The sequence below is a fragment of the Macaca nemestrina genome, chromosome 4 (assembly GCF_043159975.1).
Source record: "Macaca nemestrina isolate mMacNem1 chromosome 4, mMacNem.hap1, whole genome shotgun sequence".
NCBI classification, from domain to species: Eukaryota; Metazoa; Chordata; class Mammalia; order Primates; family Cercopithecidae; genus Macaca; species Macaca nemestrina.
This window is the reverse complement of record NC_092128.1, coordinates 56,608,116-56,628,069: the sequence shown is the minus strand read 5'-3', so window position 1 is coordinate 56,628,069 and position 19,954 is coordinate 56,608,116. Positions and strand designations below refer to the sequence as shown.

Here is a 19,954-nt window from a genome sequence, read left to right as displayed (position 1 = left end):
AGCTAGAGATAAGTCCTGGGAGACTTTAAATTCTAAGAAAGGCAGAAAATGCCTCATGAGAAAAAAAAGACAATGTGGAGTCTGGATGCCTGAAGCGCAGATTCCACCCTAGAGCAGCATTCATGTGCATTTTTAAACAAGATGGATTCTTACAGGTCCTAGAAATAGTATGGCTTGGTTTACATGCAAGAACTCATCTACAAACTAATAAAGGTGGAAAAAAATAAATGGTCTGAGGAAGTGTCCTGTGATCACTCACCCACCTGAATTTGGAGCACAGCTAGGTCGGCATCCAGGGACCTCTTGGCTGGCAGTAATTTCTGGGTAACACAAATTTGTCTTTGCTTCTCAGCAATCTTCAGTTTCAGGAATCGGATCTTTTCTTCCAGTAGATGTATTTCAATTTCTCCGTTTAGTTTCATCTTCTCTTGGATATTTATTTTTTCATAAAAAATGCATACTTCTTCTTCCCGCTCTATCAGCTGAACGCCACTGTGGTCAAATTCAGAGGTAGAGGTTAAGTGGGCATTGAGACCACCGTTTTACTAGTCATTGTGATTCCCTCTGGCTTTGGATGCAAGATATACATCAACACAGCATATACTTCCAGAGGATGACAGATAGTCACCAATGGCTTTCTAGTTAAATTACATCCACACTTTGGATTTCTCTAGGGATAGGAGGGTTACTGAGCCTCTCAAGTTTGAGGCCGACCATGTGGTTGGCTAGCCACAGTGTCTCTGAAAGTCCCAAAGGTTTTCCCGGGGTGGGAAAGAATGTCATTCCCAATGCACAAACAAAGTGATCCCATAGTCTGATTTTCTGCAGATCCTTTTCTCGGGTCAAACTTGCCAACTAAGGCCTGGCCAGAAGCACACAGGCAGGGGGCCAGGGAATGTAGTTCTGGTGTGAGTCTGCTCTACATTAAGTTGCTAGGCCCATTAGTTTCTTCTCAAGTTGAATATTTCTGATTGTAATTTCCCCATAAACAGACAAAAATCTATCCTTTGTAATCATGCCAGGAGAAAGACCCCTCCTTGAACGAAGAATATGGGGAGGAAACAATGTAAGAATGTTCTAACCCTAGCAGCTTTGGTCTGCATGGCTGATCATGCCCCACTGATCTGAGTAGCACCTGGGTGTACACTGTTTGTCCAAAAGCTTTGGTTTGTGCCAGGAGCCAAATAGTATTTTTTTTCTCCCCTGGAGAAAAACCTACCAGCCCTTTGAAAATCTGCTGTTCTTCAAAGGACCCTAAAGGTCTTCCCACACACTATGCATATCTGTTATTTCAGAGTTCCTCCTTTAATTGCTTCTATCTATGACTCCCCTTCCTCAAAACATGCATGCACGTGGTTGTACTTGGCTAATCCCAGCTCTATATTTTGTCTGTTTTCCTTTCAAAGGCTCAGGATCAAGTTCTCTTGATAACCGAAGCCAGGAGCAATGTTGTACCACATTTTTGTACTCTCAAGTTCTAGCACTCTAATGCCTTATACAGAAAAGCACACAATCAAAGTTTGATTAAAAAATTCTGATACCAGATGTCATTATCACAGGGCTCTGCAAATTTCACATTCCTGTTTCTCAGAGCATAAGTAACTTGGGGGAACTGCTGAAGTAAACATTGATTAATAATATAATTACAGCCTGGAAGAAATAATGCTACTCCTAAAGGTCTTACTAACTTGCTGAGCAAATGAACTAGGAGAATGGCTGAGTAAATATAATAAGACCAAACCTACCACAAAAATGGGTACAAGTTCCACACTTATTTATGTCAATTATGTTGAAAGAATCTGATGTTATAAGAGGCGCCCTGAATGACCACCTAGGAAAGGACATTGATCTTCAAGCAAGCAACTTCCCCAAACCCCTCCTCTTTGCCTGTTTATGAGGATGGTATTTCTATTTTTTTTTTTTTTTGGAGACAGAGTCTCACTCTGTGGCCCAGGCTGGAGTGTAATGGTGCGAACTCGGCTCACTGCAACCTCTGCCTCCCAGGTTCAAGTGATTCTCATGCCACAGCCTCCCAGTAGCTAGGATTACAGGCACCCGCCACCACACCTGGCTAATTTTTTGTATTTTATTAGTAGGGATAGGGTTTCACCATGTTGCCCAGGCTGGTCTTGAACTCCTGAGCTCAAGTGATCCCCCGCCTCGGCCTCCCAAAGTGCTGGGATCACTCCACTGTGCCCGGCATGAGGACAGCATTTCTTATTTTCAAGGGAAGCAACACACAGTCCCTTCTCTCCAAAGGCTAATGAAACCTGAATATCACATTTCCCTCACTATTCACTGTCAAGTCTAGGTAGAAAAAGAGGTGACATTCCTCAATTGGATCCCTGGTGCTCTGTTCTCACACCTGGTTTTTACCTTTCATTTCGATGCTGAACAGCTTTTTCATATCTTTTGCGAAGCTGCACCATCTCCTCTTCGATCATTGTGATCATATTGGCAAGTCTGTCAATGTTATTTAACTGGGCTTCCTTCTTTTCTTTCATTTCCTGAAGTTTTGATGCAATTTTGCGCACATCGTTTTGCATGCTCTCTCTGATGGTAACATTGTTGGCGTGTTTCAGCATGGAATTTTGTAGCTTTCTTTTAAAATAATAAGACAATGGGTAAGATGATAATTTTCTTTATTTAAAAGGAATGAAGGCTTCTGAAACACAAGCACTATCAAAGCAGACCTTGCTTTAGTGTAGCCCTTGAAATGATGATGCTAGTAATAATGATATTCATCTTATAATACTCTTCAGGAATTTTCATAATCCTTCCAGGTCTCAGATTTTCTCTCCTCCAGATTAGAAAATCTTTACTTTGTGCCCCAGCATTCTGCTGCCCCGCTTTATGAAAGCAAGAGACTGCAGTCATTCATTTATTGTCATTCTCAGGAGACTGCTGTCTTGAGGACAGAGATGGTTATATCCAATAATATCCATTGGACATAAGGTGGTACCTGACTCAGTCTATGGCCACAATAAATGCTGAATGAATGCATGGCCTCCATAAATGTATTTCATTTTCAAGTTGGATGAGAACCTGATTGGGAAATTATATTTTTCTTTTCATCCACCCCCGACCCCTGAAATGAGGCCACTTTATAATCGCTTTGTTGAAGGAAACTGGGCAATAATGGCCACCAGAAAATTAGATTATACCCTGATCGTGTACTGTTTACTAACATAGGTGAAAGAGTCCAGCAGATCTTGGCATATGGTAAATAATAAATGAAGAAAACAACCATTTGCCAGACATTCTTCTGAGTGGTTTTTATATGGATTAGCTCATTTCATAGTAAAATGTCATATGAAATAAGGACTATTTGTATGGATAAGGAAGGTGAGCTCAGAGAGACAAGGCAGCTTGTCCAAGGTGACACAGGTAGTAAGTGGCAGGGGTGGTATTTGAGTCTGGACACCACCTCTTTCACCAATCTGCTATAATGTATTGCCTCCCACAACACATTAGATGCTTTAAATCTACAACCAGGGGATGTTGGTTAACAAACGATTTGATTGTTTTCTAACTTCCCAATCCCAATTATTAGATTTGTGCTTTTCTTTCTAATTTCTTTTCTTTCTAAAATCATCGTAGTAAGCACAGTTATATGTTACAGTTTTTCATTCGTTAAAAAAATGACTCCCAAACAGTAGAAGCATGATAGATTATCATCTATAAAACAAGATGCTTGAACAAGCACTTTCTCTGGCTTTCTAAAATACTATTATTTTTATTTTTTTATTTTTTTGAGACAGGGTCTAATTCTGTCACCCAGGCTGGAGGGCAGTGGCACCATCTTGGCTCATTGCAGCCTCTGCCTCTTTTCTATTGTATTATCCCCAGGATTTTTAGAGTTCAAATGAACCAGAAAACAAGCCTTTGAAAGGCCAGTAGTTATAACACTTACCTTTCTTGACTAACAGCACTATTTCTCAGAATTTCAAGTTCATTTAATGACATTTTATGCCTTTCTTTTATTTCATTTACTTTCTGATGAGCTTTGTGGAGTAAGTTAACAAATTTGTTTCTTTCATTTCGAATGGTGTCATACAGTTTAGCAAACTCTTTGAGTCTGTAAATACAAAGCGTTTACTGAAACTTATGAAATAAACATCAGGTTTTTTTCTCACCTAAATAGGTAAAACACCATATAATTACTTTACCTCCGATAAATTTCACATTTTTTCTTCTTGTGTATCCTGATTTCAAGATCCTTTGCTTTGATTTCTTTAACAATGTTGGTATATTTTTGCTGAAATGTAAAAAAAAAAATGTCAAATAAATAACAACATATGAACACTCCCAGCTCTATTCCATATCATTCCCTTCCATTAAAGACAATTCTCCAGCCTAGGCAACATAGAGAGACCTCATCTCTACAAAAATAAAAAAATTATCTGGGTATGGTGGTATGCACCTGTAGTCCCAGCTACTCAGGAGGCTGAGGTGGGAGGACCACTTGAGCCCAAGAATTTGAGGCTGCAGTGAGCCATCGCATCACTCCGCTTCAGCCTGGGTGATAGAGTAAGACTCTGTCCCTCAAAAGTCTTTCTTGGCTTGCTGGGTTGTATAGATCAGGGTGAAGGTCTGAAAATCCCCTGGCTAGCTGAACTGATTCACATTGGCTAAGACAAACTGTTAACTGTTACCTAAGGAAGACAACAAACAAGAGAAGGGAAAAATCAAAAAGCCTGCATGGGTTGGGTTTGAGGAAAAGTTTGGAGGACTTTTGAGAGAGAGGAAGAGTGATTTTGAACTACACAGCTGGAATGGGTGAGCATAGAGTTTATGGAAGATAGATGAAGAAAGAGGATTCCTAATAAGATTTGGTGGTATTATAAACTGAACTCTCTGTGGTGCTTTGTCAGAGACTGAAGAAATGATTTTAAAGTGCTTTGCAGTATTTTGTATGTGGGGTGTTTTCCTACACAATAAAGCATCATATTGAGACCAGCTGTAAGGAGGTGTTACACATAAATATTTTAAAAGAAAGCAGTTACATTTCTAAAATTCTAAAAAATATATCAAGTGCTAAATACATTAGTTATGTTCTTTAAATCTAAAGATACTGGTTCTTGTATCTGGGATAAGAAACGTATTCAAAAATGAAGGACTTGCTGGTAGAAACCAGAGGAAATAGTTTGTCAGCCTTCTCTCAAGGACCGAGAGCAAAGCCCATTTGGTATGAGTGATTCGAAAGAAACTAGCTGTAGAGCCAAGATTGATGTGTAGCATTTTTCTAATGTTGTTCTCCATGAGAATAGGGGTCAGGAAGAAACAAATATTTAAATAACTGTACACATGAATAATAAAACAGATGAGAAAATGTAGTGTCATCTATTCTGTCTTGGGAGTGATAGCGACATTGTTTTTTTTTCTTCACCTTGGTCTTTAGGGATGTGGATGCCATGTGAACGTAAAATAGTAAGACTGACTGCCTTCTTATGAAAATCGCAGCTGAGTACAGGTAATGTTTCATGCACTAATTCCTAAGGCTACAAATACTCAAGGGATAAACATTTGTACCTTATCAATTTCCATATCTCAAGAAGAATTGTCTTTTGTGGTTTAATATGAATTAACTCATTTAATAATGAGGTTTGCTTTACATAGATTAGTCACACGTAGATAACATGTACATCAGTTTTTGAGATTAATTGAAAATTATCTAATTCGTAAAACAGATCAGTGTTTATTTTAACAAATCAGTATACCTCTAGTGTTTCTATAATTTCTAAAGAGAAAAGGGAGGAAGTTTCTAACTAGGAAAGACTCACTTGAGTGGGATCTTCCCAGCCAACACCAAGTTGTCTTGAAAATGTTATTCTGGACCAGTCCCATCCCAGACCCTGACCTGGTGAAGATGGCTTTCTCCTTCCTTCTTTTCCTTCCTTCCCTTCTTCCCTCTCTTCCTTCCTTCCTTCCTTTTATTTTTCATTTTTGAGATGGCGTCTCATACCGTCACCCAGGCTGGAGTGCAGTGGTGCAATCTCGGCTCACTGCAACCTCCGCCTCCCGGGTTCAAGTGATTCTTCTGCTCCACTTCCTCAGTAGCTGGGATTATAGGTCCGCCAACATGCCAGGATAATTTTTTGTATTTTTAGTAGAGATGGGGTTTCACCATGTTGGCCAGGCTGGTTTCGAACTCCTGACCTCAGGTGATCCACCCGCCTTGGCTTCCCAATGTGCTGGGATTACAGGCACGAGCCACCGCTCCTGGCCCAAGATGGCCTTCTCACATCTCTCCTCTCTCCTCTCCTTGTCCTACTCCTGCATCTTACCCCCTCAACCACCATGTGCTCTCAAGCTGCCTTTCTTTCATCCTGTCCTCCCTGACCATTTCTTTACCTGGTGAAATCCAACTACCCCATGAACTTCACTGTTGCTGCAGCCTTCATGGTGGAGTCTCAACTGTTTAACGTGGATTAAGTAACTTTCATCATCTGACTTCTCCTGCTCTCTGGTCTCACTATTTGACATCTTTTCTCCCCATCTTCCCATGTGCCAGCCATGCTGAACTTTTTAGTTTCTTAAATATTAAAGTGGAAAAATAAACAGTGAAAGGGGGATGTGAAGTGCCTGCAGTGGGCTGTGCAATGTAGATCTTCTCCTCAAGTCTTCTTTGCAAAAATATACTTCATACCTCATTGCTCACTAATGCTTTGGTGTAAGTGAGCTCTTGCTGCAGAGTGAGAAGAAATGCCATTCCATGTAAATACTTAGAATGAGAACAAAGGGTGTGCTTGGAAACAGACCACATCTGGGTCATGTGATAAACTCCCTCCCTCCCTCCCTCCCTTCCTTCCGAGAGGGAGTCTCGCTGTGTCGCCCAGGCTGGAGTGCAGTGGTGCGATTTCGGCTCACTACAACCTCCACCTCCTAGGTTCAAATGATTCTCCTGCCTTAGTCTCCCAAGTAGCTGGGATTACAGGCACCTGCCACCATGCCGGGATAATTTTTGTATTTTAGTAGAGATGGGGTTTCACCATGTTGGTCAGGCTGGTCTCAAACTCCTGACCTCAAGTGATCCACCTGCCTTGGCCTCCCAAAGTGCTGGGATTACAGGCATGAGCCACCACACCTGGCCTGATAAATTCTTCTATTTTAGTAATATGTAATATCCTGTTCATTTTTAACAGGGAGCTTCTGGGCATGATCTGGACATAATCCTTATATGGAATAAATGGTTAATGGTAGAATTTTAGCTGGCGTGACAGGAGGGCTGTTTTACCATTTGTTGTATTGTTGATTTTAGGGGGGAATGTTGCACTGGCACTTTTTTGGAGGCCCAGGAAAATCACAGCGTGATGCAGCAACTAAGGGTATCTGGCATTCGATTAAATGATGCCATCTTGATGAAGTTGGGAGGGACAGCTATCTAATGCTACCACTCTTGAGTTGTTCCTGGACAAATCACAGTGGAGTCTGAGATGGGAGTGAAAACTAAATGATATCTGCAGCCTATGCAGCTGCCAGCCCTGTCCACGGGAGGCACCCATTCTTACTGAAACTGCCATCTGTTCAAATCCTCTGCTCATTGTCAATGATCTCCTTTCCCCTCTAAATTGTTGACTACTGTGAATTGAATCCTGGGACTATCTTTCAGTGCGTGATGGAATCTCATTTAGGGAAGATTTATAGTCACTGGTACTTGAAGGAGAGGCACAGTTATAGCGATCCCTTGGCATACATAGGGAACTGGTTCCAGGTCCCTTTGAGAATACAAAAATCCAAGCATATTCAAGTCCCAAAGTTGACCCTGTGGAATTCACCGATAAGAAAAGTGGGCCTTCCATATATGCAGGTTTTGTATTCTGAGTACTCTACTTTTGATCTGCATTTGGTTGAAAAAAAATCTGTGTATAAATGGGCCCATGCAGTTCAAATCCATGTTGTTCAAGGGTCAATTGTATAGCTTTCTAATGCACACTGCATTCAAATGAGGCTACCCCGAACTCTTGTAGTTATCAATAAATGGTTTTAAAAAATGCAGTTACCTGAGCTTTCAGGAAATCCTTGGACTTTTGTTCCTTTTCATCAATTTTGATTTGAGTCATGCGGACAAGGTTGAATACCAGCTCTTTCATGTTTTCTTGCTCCTTTAAAAGCTTGTTTTCTTCTGCAAGTTGTTGTTCTACTAACTTAGACTCCATTTCAGATATAATTTTCTTTTGAAAAAAGCACAGATAATATTATAACTTAATTGAAGGAATACAATAAAGCTAGTATCTCAGACTACCTTTTTATTTCCTATACAAAATGTATTTTATTAAAACAAACAGGCCAGGTGTGATGGCTCATGCCTGCAATTCAAGCCTTTGGGAGGTTGAGGCAGGAGGATGACTTGAGGCCAGTAGTTCAAGACCAGCCTGGGAAACATAGCAAGATCCCTCTCAATAAAAAAATAAAAATAAAAAATAAAGTAATGCTGTTTTAGCTTCATTTTTTCCCTTTATTTTGTAATATAATGTAAAAATCAGTGGGTTAACATGATAGAACCTTTTCTTATTCAGACTGTATTTTCAAGTGACTAAGAAAAAGAAGAGACATAAAAACAAAAGAAAATTTGAAATTAGACATTGGTGAAATAAAACATCTGTGACTTACTTTTAATGTAATCAATAACCCATAATTTAAAAATCTCATTCCTTTGAATACTTTTTTCTGGTTCAAACATATTCTTTTTTCTCAAATTTAATGTAGGATTGGAGTGGACTTTGAGTTGAAGAAATATACCCACATTAAGCAGGATCATACTCTCTTTGATGACTCTCTTATTGATAAGGTTTTGTGAAGCACTGTTAAAAACACAACTTTGTACGAACCCTTCTTAGATAGAAGCTTAAATGAATGTTGATATTAACCTGTTGGGCCAAATTCCTCTTAGCTACTTCAACTTCCTTGTGAAGCTCTCGCCTTCTCTCAGATAATGTAGAATCATCTTTAGGGATAGCTTCAATCTGGAAATCAAAATTTAAAAACACGCATTTATGTAAGAAATAAATCTTTGGGAGCCTGAGGCAGAGAATTGCTTGAGCCCGGGAGGTGGAGGTTGCAGTGAGCCGAGATCATGCCACTGCACTCCAGCCTGGGCGACAGTGCGAGACTCTGTCTAAAAAAAAATCTTCACTGCCATGTAGTCAACTTCATCACACACTTTTTGAAAATGCTGGGCAAATCATGAGTCTCAATCTTACAGGAACTTCCCTTTATGCCAAATATTCTTTATAAGCCATGGCAAATTAAAATAGAAAGACCTGCCAAAAATCGATAATTTGCCAGCTGCAAATGTTTTATTATTTAGAAATAAATCTTAATAGCTAACATTTATTGAACATAAACTAAGTGTCCAGCAAGGTTCTAAACGCCTATATATATGATCTTACTTCATCCTTACAATACCCCTCACAAAGTGGGGAATATTTTCTCCAATTGTGCAGATGAGGAGAATGAGGCACAAACACATTTAAGTAACTTGCCTCAGTGGTGCAGGTGCAAACCCAGGGAGGTAGACTTGGAACCCATGATCTGCCTACCTCATGACCCAGCACTTTGGAGACATGAATATAGTATGACTATTCAAATTATAGTTACTATAAAATGTGAGTACGTTTATGAAATCTTACAGGATAAAGAAAAATATGTGATTTATTAATAATAGTGGGGATAGTTTGCTACTTATATGTAGTCATTTGATTAGTAGCTGGAAATTTCTTACACGAAAGAAAAGCCTCAACTTTTTGGTTGATACCTAAAATTTCACCATTACCTTTCTGTACACGTAGCAGCTGATGGGGAAAGGGTACCATTCAAGGCTACAGGGAGGGTCATCTTGGGGTGCTTACAGCCTACTTGACTTAGAGCAAGTTTAGAGTTGGCTATTTACACTGTGAAGGCACATGACTCCAATCTGATGTGGTTCAGTTCCTACTGTGACAGCACACACTTGTAGGCCCTAAGGTTGAATACTGGCCAAAATTTGACCCAAGAAAGGAATATCACACTGTCTAGTGATTTGAAGGTTACTTAACAGGATCTTTCTGAGGATCATGCTGCTACATTAGAGTCACTAAAGTGTGTCTTTGGATGCCCCATCATCCATGAGCCAGGGTATCTTCAGTAGCACCTTCTGTACCCTCAGTTGTCCATGTCCTGCTTTTCCATCGGGTCTCCTACCCTGGAGCACTAGCTCTTGAGATGCACACACTGGACTTGGGAAAATGAGACATGGTCTTGTGAAACATGTCTAACAATATACAGAGTTTTGTGGGCTTAACAAACAAAATTGCTACAGCAGATTGGAAAAGGGAGAACTCAGTATAGAATTGAACAATCGGGAAAGCCTTCCTGGAAGAGGTGAGTATTCATTAAGGAAGAGTTGATTTCTCCTTTAGGAAAGTCGAGTTAAGACCTCCCGGATAGAGGAACTCCAGCAAACATCCTGGGTCCCTGTCTGATTCTCTGTTACAGGTGTGCCTGGAGTGGGCTGTCCTCATGCTCTGCTCCCGGCTGTAGGCAGATCTAAACGTGAATGATAGCAGGGACCAGGAACCCTTATAAGGTTTTGACAGAAAATATGATGAGAGCACACTCACTAGCTACTACATCAACCAAAGGCTCTCGACAGATTTTTCCGGCTTGAGGTCTCAGACACGTTGGTTATTTCCAATATTTTGAAACACAAATACTGCAATAAATTGTATTCATTTTTGAACTCGCAACTGCTTCTCTGATACCATTTTCAATTCTCCATAAAGCCCAGCCCTCTAGTTTCAGGCAGGAGTTAGGTAGGCTTGGCTTGTGGAAGAGGTGACATGATAAGCCATTGGTAGCAGAGCGTCCTGCTACCCTCCACCTTGATCTTAGCAACTGTGTTAGTCAGGGTTCTTTATATCTCCTGACATATATCTATATCTATCAATCTATCTACTTTGTGTCTCTCTCTCTGTGTGTGTATGTGTGTGTGTGTGTGTGTGTGTATATATATATATATATATATATATGGAGTGGAGTTTATTAAGTATTAACTCACAGGATCACAGGGTCCCGCAATAGGCCATCTGCAAGCTGAGGAGGAAGGAAAGCCAGTCGGAGTCCCAAAACTGAAGAAACTTTGAGTCTGATGTTCAAGGGCAGGAAGGGTCCAGCACAGGACAAAGATGTAGGCTGGGAGGCTACACCAGTCTCTGTTCACATTTTTCTGCCTGCTTATATTCTAGCCACACCGACAGCTGATTAGATTGTGCCCACCCAGATTAAGGGTGGGTCAGCCTTTCCCAGCCCACTGACTCAAATGTTAATCTCCTTTGGCAACACCCTCATAGACACACCCAGGATCAATACTTTGTATCCTTCAATCCAATCAAATTGGCATTTAGTATTAACCATGACAGCAACAGAATGACATTTTTTTCAGAGTTGCAATGTATCCAGGAGTACTCAGACTTCTTTGCAGCTGGGTGTGCCCATATGAGCTAAGACAAGCCAATGAAATGTAAGTGGAAGTCTGTGAGGAGGGGTCCTGGGAAAGTGGCTGTTTTCCTGTTAAAAGGAACAGCCAAGCCAGCAATCATGCATGTCTTTTGCTCTTTGCCCTTTCTCCTCCTTGTGCGAGTTTATGCTTAAAGGTGGAATAGCCATTTTCTGACTATGGAGAAACAAATGTACACACAAAGGTTGACTGAAAGGAGAGCTAAAAGGATCCTAGACTTTTCATTATGTGAAATAACCTGTTGTGCCTACCTGTGTTCTTTTTATTAAGTGAGTAAAGCAACTCCCTATTTAGCAAAATCATTACAGTTGAGTTTCTGTTAACTTGTTGAGGCCAAATTGCAAACCTAACCTAATAGGTGTTTCTTTTGAAAGGAAACCTTCCTAAGGTAATCTGGAAAATAGGCTGGAGTTAGACTGAAGTCTCCAATAATGTGGGAAGAAAATAACTATCAAGTGTCAAAGTTCTAATTACATGGCCTGGAGTTACTTGAGATATTTACCATTTCTTTTGAGCCCCAAATTGCATATATCAAGTTTTGTAAGCTTATGTTCGTTCTTTTAGTTTTTATAGTGTAGCATTTCACACTTAAAAATGTATTTATTGTTACCAAACAATAGAAATGTGTAAAGTAAAAAAACAAAAAAAAAAACAAAAAAAAAAACTACCTCCTACCTCTGATACTTCAAGTACTACTCCCCCAGGAGTCGCTATTAATAGTTTTGGTGTCTGTTCTTCCAGGCATTTTCAATGCATGAATAATCATCGGTAACTTTCATTGAAGTTAAGGAATTAGACATTATTTGTTGTTGTAAATATCCCAATTATTTGATATCAGTGAACCTCAGTTTAACACTTTGATATTTTTCTAAAGCATTCCAACCTTTCGTGAGGCTTGTACCTTGAGTTTCTGGGAGAGTCTCCACGTACAAGTCAAATGCCATAGGAGAATCAAACAACTGTCTCCGGGGGGAAATACATTCTGAAGAATAGCCAGAGCTCTTCATGTTCACCTTTTATCTCTTTTAGTTTTGGATTGCATGCAAGTCTGAAAAAATGTTCACTTGGGCTGGGAGTGCCGGGCCTGACCCACTCCTGTTTTCAAGTGCTGTCAGCTGTGGGCAGTGGCTGGGCTAATTATAAATCACAGGGTCAAAGAGGAAGTTCGTCTCTCACTGAAACTGTACTAGAACAAAAACAGATTTTCCTTAAAATCAACAAAGGAAAAGGATTTTAATACATTTTAATTTCTCTTAGTTTTATATTCTATGGGTGCTATTTTGTGGACTTCATAGCTAGTAGTGTCATAATATAAATAGCTTTTATAATATTTGTTAAAATCTGAACAACTTGTGTGCATTCCACTGCAAACTCCTCTTCGGTCAAAGGCCATGCCTTACATATTTTGTGTCCAGTCAGATTAAACTACAGTGACAAGCCTCACCATCACAGACAGCTTCCAAATAGATTTATAGCATCCCATGCTTAAATATAAGCAGATAGCCAAGAATTACCATATATTGGAGGAAAGTTTCTAATAACAAAGAGACAAAAAACAAACAAAAAAAGAAAAATACAGAAAAAACATGAAGAAAAGTCTTATTTAGGACAAGTATAACAAAAAAGAAACTATCATTAATAGCCTCAATGAGATAAGAGATTAAAGACACTATGAAAAAGAAACATTCAGAGAACAAAGAGAGCACAGGGAAATATAAAATATGATAGCATAATGAAAAAATAGAAGGGTTGAAAGGAACTGAGGAAATTTCTCTTTTAGCAAGTCAAATGACAAAAAAGAATGGAAAATAAAAGAAAAAAGACAAGAAAATTAGAGGACTATTTTAGAAGGTCCAACATCTGCGTAAAAGGAATCCAAGACAGAACAGAGAAAATCAAATGGACAAAATTAAATAATTATAGACAAAGTATCAAAACTTTGGAAGGACATACATTTCCATTGAAAGAGAACCCACTGAGTGCCCCACACAATGGATACAATGGGAACATCATTGTAAAATGTAAAAATTCTGGAGGCAAATAAGTGATCCTACAAATTCCCAGCATGGAAAAAAATGGTTTCAAATAAAGGATCAGTAATTAGAATGACATGAAGAAGACAGTTAATGAATGCCTTCTTCCTGAGGGAAAATGATTTGCAATGTAAAATTCCATATCCAATTAAAGTATTAATTGTCTGTGGCTAGTGTGAGGGTAAAATATTTTTTAGCATGCAAGGTCTTCTGATATATACTTTCCAACACACAAAGTCTTAAACAATTACTTTTTCACTAGCATTTTTCTCATGAAGCTACTGGAAGGCATGTCCCCTCCTCCAAAAGGGGGTAAGCTAAGAGAATAAAATAGATGAGACCCATGAGATAGAGTCCGAAGAGAGGTGAAGGGCATCACCAAGATGACGGCGTAAGGCTCCTATGATGAGAGTAGTGCAGTAAGCACATAGAGAAATGGGACTACTTTGGAACAAGTCAGAAGGCTGAGAAAGAAAAAGGCAGCCCCTGATATCCAGGAACAGAACTGGTACTCATACATAGGCCTTGATATTCTCCTGTTGAACATAAACAATTGCCCAGAACATCAACTTCAGACAAAGCCACTCTGTAATTATGATGGATCAGGATAAAAACAAGGCCACTCCATAACTGTATTTGAACATAGACAAAAACATGAACATGATCCAAGCCACAAAATACCATACATTCTCCATGTACAGCTTTGTTTAACAATCATAGCTTTAGCCTCCATCTAATCTTTTCTTTTTCTAAGTAACATTGAAGATACTTGACCACAGAATTACTCTCATTTCCTGAGAACATCCAAATTCAGGGCAAAGTCCCATTTCTTTATACCATTCCTCAAGTCACATGACACAAATCCTGTACGTCCTTTCTAATACCCTCTATTGAGACTCCCTACAATTCTCCATGGCGTGTGTTCTCCCTTGCTGCAATGTGTAATAAACTCAGCTCATTCAACTACTGGTGTATTCCTGTTAGTCTTTGGCTAGAGGTCATTGATGAGGCTTAGCAGAGACTTCTTCAAGAAGAGTAAATGAATAGGCCATCAAATGTGTTTTAACATACTGAGAGGAGATTTATATAATTGGAGAAGAATTTGGGATTGAACTAATAAGCACAGCAAAAACTATAAAAGTGTAAAAACAGGATGTTTATAAATTCCTGGGAACAAAAAATTTTGTAAGGAAGGGTAATTATATAATATCACATGGCTCAGGCATGAATAGCCTTTATATATTCATAATAATGTGAATACTAAATTCTGAACTAATCAAAATTATATGAGGATACTGTGTATACAGAGGGACAAGAAACGTATGTGTGGTGAACAGGGGTCTAAAGAGGGCTGAATCCTCATCTTTTATAGTGATAAGTACAAAGATCAAGTCTACAACTGAAAACTCAAGTAGCAGCATCATAAGCATGTTACTTGGGGTATGAAGATATACCAAAAGAATTGGTTGAAGAAACTGCACTTGATTAGGAAGATGACTTGATTAGGAATGGGAAATACATGGACAATCTTTCTTTCTATGCCTGGGGCAGACATCACCAATCAACTACAGAGCTCCTATCTAACAAGTCAGCACTGGGCCTCAGAATCCTTTGCAATATTGGGCCAGGCACGGTGGCCCACGCCTGTAATCCCAGCACTTTGGGAGGCCAAGGCGGGTGGATCACCTGAGGTCAGGAGTTCGAGACCAGCCTGGCCAACATGGTGAAACCCCATCTCTACTAAAAATATAAAAACTAGCCAGGCGTGGTGGTGGGTGCATGTAATCCCAGCTACTCGGGAGGCTGAGGCAGGAGAATTGCTTGAACCCAGGAGACAGAGGTTGCAGTGAACTGAGACAGTGCCACTGTACTTCAGCCTCGGTGACAGAGTGAGACTCTGTTTCAAAAAAAAAAAAAAAAATCCTTTGCAATATCATCACTTAGGGAGCTACCCCCAAATGGAGGGAGCTTGCATTTGAGATGAAACCTATTTGCTTTTATAGTATGATCTTTAAGATTCCTCTTGGTTCCTTCATTCTGTGATTATGTGAATTAAGGATCCATTGAATGTCTTGAGCAGGTGAGTGACACATGAATGTGTCACTTAAGAATATAAATTTGTTAGCAAAATGGAAGAAAAATTGGACATGAAAGGAGCTGGACCTAAGGAAAACAGCTGGTGTACAGGCGCAGTCATTCAGGTAATGTAGAGTGGGTACCGAGAGGCATTTCCGGGGTTCATCAGTAGGGTCTGAGGATGATGCCATCTTCTCCATAGGAATCAAATAGCCATATTCACAGTCTCATCCTGACTATCATTTACTTTAGCCTTTCAAAGAGTTCATATGTATAAAGGAAGGATGGCAATATTTACTGAGTATCTTCTCTGTACCACACATTTTCCCATTTGTAATCACTCATTTTTTGCAATAATCCCAGTTCAAAGGTTTGGAAACAACTAACATAGGAAGGAATTCAATGGATCTAGAATCTGAACTTGACTCTGCCTGACTCAAAGGTGAAGCTCTCCTCAGTATAGCATGTTATCATTGCCTTGAACACTGAAATGAGTCATGAAGAGAGAAAAATGCAGAACCACTTTTAAATCAGAGCAAAGGGAGATGAAATTGCTAGAAAACTACAATGAAAGAAAAATTATAGTATATAGAAAGTGTCATCATCACTTGGTAAGATGACTTTGTCATTGTCACCATTTTGGACATGATCTTATGTTTAGAAAGCGAATAACTTTACAGACTCACAATATTTTAACCCCTACAATATGATGGTGAGTGTCAGAGCAAAATCCCAGGAATCATGGTTTTATTTCTTTTCAATGCCAAGTGGAAGTCAATCAGAGCCGTGTTTAAATGCAGAGGTACACTGTAATGTGTGCGATGACATGAGAGTATGATGTTTTTGCTGAAGGAATTCCAGTTTGTCATGCCAATGCACATAGTCATTAAAAGCTCTGATGGTTTTGCCTAATCCCAGCAAAGTCTCTCTGCCAATAGCAGGCAAATCTTCCACATGCCCAGGCCTAGACTTGGCAAATGTCTCAGGGAGGCAAAAAGCCACCTGTTTCTGCTCACCAGGAAGTGATGATGCCTTTGTGGAATTTACTTCCTATTTGCATATGTCTCCTAAAAATATATGATTTTCAGTTTATTGATTTTTTTCTGGCTGTCAGCAGAGACCATGGTCCGTCACAATTTTCTATTGTAACTAGAAGTGGAACTAGTAGGATGACATTGTGTATTATGTTTATGTGTCCCTTCTATGGTACTTAATCTAGATTTTCTGGTAGAAGTGAACCTAAGTCTGTTTTGTGTGTGTAGTCTTTTAGAACCAATCTTGTGATTTTTACCAATGTATAACCCTTTTTGAGCTAAGAACTATTAATTTATGAGACGAATTATTTCTTCTATTTAGGTTACCTTACTCTTCAATATTAAAAAGAATGCTTTGATGACTCAGCATTAGAAACATATTGAATGGATTAACTTTACTTACTACCATAACTACCAAAATTGTTATTAAAGGCAATTATACATTTTATCCCATTGTTTAAAGAAATCTTACCAAACAGTTATTTGATCAAAAAACAGGAATTGTTTTATTAGTACAAGCAACACTTGCTGGTTTTAAGAGTTTCCTATTCATCACATTGAAGTTTCCATTAGTACTTTGAATGGACATTATACCTGCTGTCTACTATAAATATTACTATGCCTGAGGTGGGGTGGCCACAGGGTCTGTGTTTGTCCAAAGTTCCAATTTAACATCCTAACATGCTATGCTTTGGGCTAAGATGGAGTAGCTTGCAGTAAACCAATGCTTCCAACAAGAATAACTTGGGAAGTTGGAATAAAAATATGTTTGAGGGCATGAGAGTTGCAAAGGTAAGCCAGAGTTAAAATCATCAAAGGTATTAGTGCTGTCTTAGAAGGAGTAAAAATACAAATAATTTATATTGGATTCTAGTAAGTCAAAGATGACTGTTGTAATCTTCAGGGTAACTACCCGAAGAATAGAAACATAATGTAAAACTAACAGAGGCATATCTAAAACAAAGATAGCAGAACAATATGAAATGTTGATTAATCCCAAGGAAGGAAATATGGGAGAGAAAGTGGAACATAAAGCAGATGGGACACAGAGAAAGCAAAAGTAATATCACAGAATAAGGTCAAATATATCCACAATTACATTAAATATTAATTTTTAGACTAAATACAAGAATTGAAAGGCAGAATTTATCAGACTAGATTTTGAAAAGTATGTGCTGTGTATATGAGACACACCAAAATAAGGACACAGAAAGAGTGACAGTAAATAGGGCTGGGCGCGGTGGCTCGCACTTGTAATCCCAGCACTTTGGGGAGGCGAAGGCAGATAGATCACTTGAGGTCAGGAGTTTGAGACCTGCCTGGCCAACATAGTGAAAGCCCGTCTCTACTAAAAATACAAAAATCAGCCGGGTATGGTGGCACATGCCTGTAATCCCAGCTTTCTGGGAGGCTGAGGTATGAGAATTGCTTAAACCCGGGAGGTGGAGGTTGCAGTGAGCTGAGACGGTGCCTGCACTCCAGCCTGGGCAGAAAAGCAAGACTGTCTCCAAAAAGGAAAAACAAAATGAAAGTAAATAATACCATGCAGACTCTAAACAGGCCAAAAGATAGTGTAACTGATATTATTATACTAAGATCAGACAAACAATCTTTTAAGGCAAAAAGCACTACTACAGTTAAAGAGATTTCAGAGTGATACAAATAAATCTACCTGTTGGAACTGCAATAAAATGATTAAATAAGAAGTATATATATATCATAAATATACTATGTATAACAGTTATATAAAATAATATTTATAAAAACACATATATAGTAGAACATACATGTTTTATTTGTTTTGCAAAAGACTATAAAAGTACATTTTGCCTCACAGATACAGAAAACTTCTTTTTTTTGTTTGAGATGGAATCTGGCTCTGTCATCTAGGCTGCAGTGCAGTGGCACAATCTCAGCTCACTGCAACCTTCGCCTCCCGGGTTCAAGCGATTTTCCCGCCTCAGCCTCCCAAGTAGCTAGGATCATGGGCATGCACCACCACACCCAGCCAATTTTTGTATTTTTAGTAGAGACGGGGTTTCACCATGTTGGCCAGGCTGGTCTTGAACTCCTGACCTCAGTGATCTGCCCACCTCAGCCTCCCAAAATGCTGAGATTACAGGCAGCAGCCACCGCACCCGGCCAGAAAACTTCTTGAAGATTTTAAGTGCCATCTGACAGCAAGACCAAGTCCAAGTCCTAGCTGTTTGTAACACTTATAACCCTAACCAATTTTTTCACACATGTTCCTTAAGGTTGGTCTTTCAGTTAGGACAGGCTAAGTTATGCTACAGAAATAACCCCCAAATATCATGGCTTCGAACTACCAAAGCTGTTTCCTACAAAGCCTGTGGGCAATCAAGAGGACTCTGAGACCACTGTTGGCTCAGCATTCCCGGCTGCTCCCATTTTATAGCACCTCCATGGCGTCATGCACTTCCACAGTTACCACAGGAGAGGGAAAAACAGCTAGAGGGTCTCACACTGGTAACTAGATGTAATAGGCTGGAAGTGATGTGTGTCACTTTTGTCTACAATCCTCTGGCCAGAATGAGTTATGTGACCCTGCTCAACGGCAAAGGGTGCAAGGAAGTATAAACTTTCTATGTGCCCAGGAGGAAAGGAGAACTAGGCGTAGGTTAGGATCAGAGGTGTCTACCACAGCTGGAAACTCCTGTTCACATTTCTGAGGTCGTGACCCTCCATAAGTTTCTGGAGCATGACAGTCCTGAAGAGAATCAGAAAGGTTTCTATATACCTAGCTGCTTCATCTCAGAGGCTGACCCCTTTTTCGCTCAAGGAAGGCTCTAGCACAAGGCTGCAGCCCTCTCAAGCATCCTCTGCCCTTTCAGTGGTGCTTGGTCATTTACCACAGGGAGTGCCCTCTGAGAGAGGAGACAACCAGGGGCAACAGGACCCCTCACTTGGGAACACAGAGGCAGGTAACAGTTGTCTTGAGCATTTTCTGACTGGAACACCTCCGACTCTGCACAGAAATAGCCAGGAGCCTGGCACTGGGTTCTGGATTGCCCTTGGCTAGTTGGAAGTGCAGGCTGCTGATCATCTATATCCACATAATTTGACCTAGTCCTTCACTGTTATAGTCTGCCATGACACCATGCTGGATCTGACTCTTTCAACTGGTGAAAATAATGATCCACTTGGCCCCACTCTGCAGTGAACCCTCTAGCTCTTCTAGAATTGGATGACCCAGTCACTTCCCCAGGTCAGGCTGATGAACAACTGATCCAAACAAGACATTTCCCTAATCTTGGGTTAGCAAAATGAGATTACAAAACATTATAGGACTATAG

General features: G+C 39.8%; 1 protein-coding gene across 4 annotated transcripts in view; it reads right to left on the bottom strand.

Annotated features, from left to right (window-relative positions):
• Window positions 1–19,954, bottom strand: part of LOC105475354 (coiled-coil domain containing 146) — a 191,171-nt gene that overhangs the window by 11,933 nt on the left and 159,284 nt on the right. For 3 of the 4 annotated variants that reach the window (XM_071093973.1, XM_011730541.3, XM_071093974.1), the window contains 6 exons: window positions 8,871–8,966; window positions 8,004–8,174; window positions 4,170–4,258; window positions 3,914–4,078; window positions 2,377–2,601; window positions 264–492 (listed from right to left, as the gene is read on the bottom strand). In XM_071093973.1, coding sequence (XP_070950074.1) covers window positions 264–492; window positions 2,377–2,601; window positions 3,914–4,078; window positions 4,170–4,258; window positions 8,004–8,174; window positions 8,871–8,966 — 975 coding nt within the window. The remainder of the gene's footprint in view (window positions 1–263; window positions 493–2,376; window positions 2,602–3,913; window positions 4,079–4,169; window positions 4,259–8,003; window positions 8,175–8,870; window positions 8,967–19,954) is intronic. The other variant, XM_011730535.3, reaches the window with a different exon arrangement.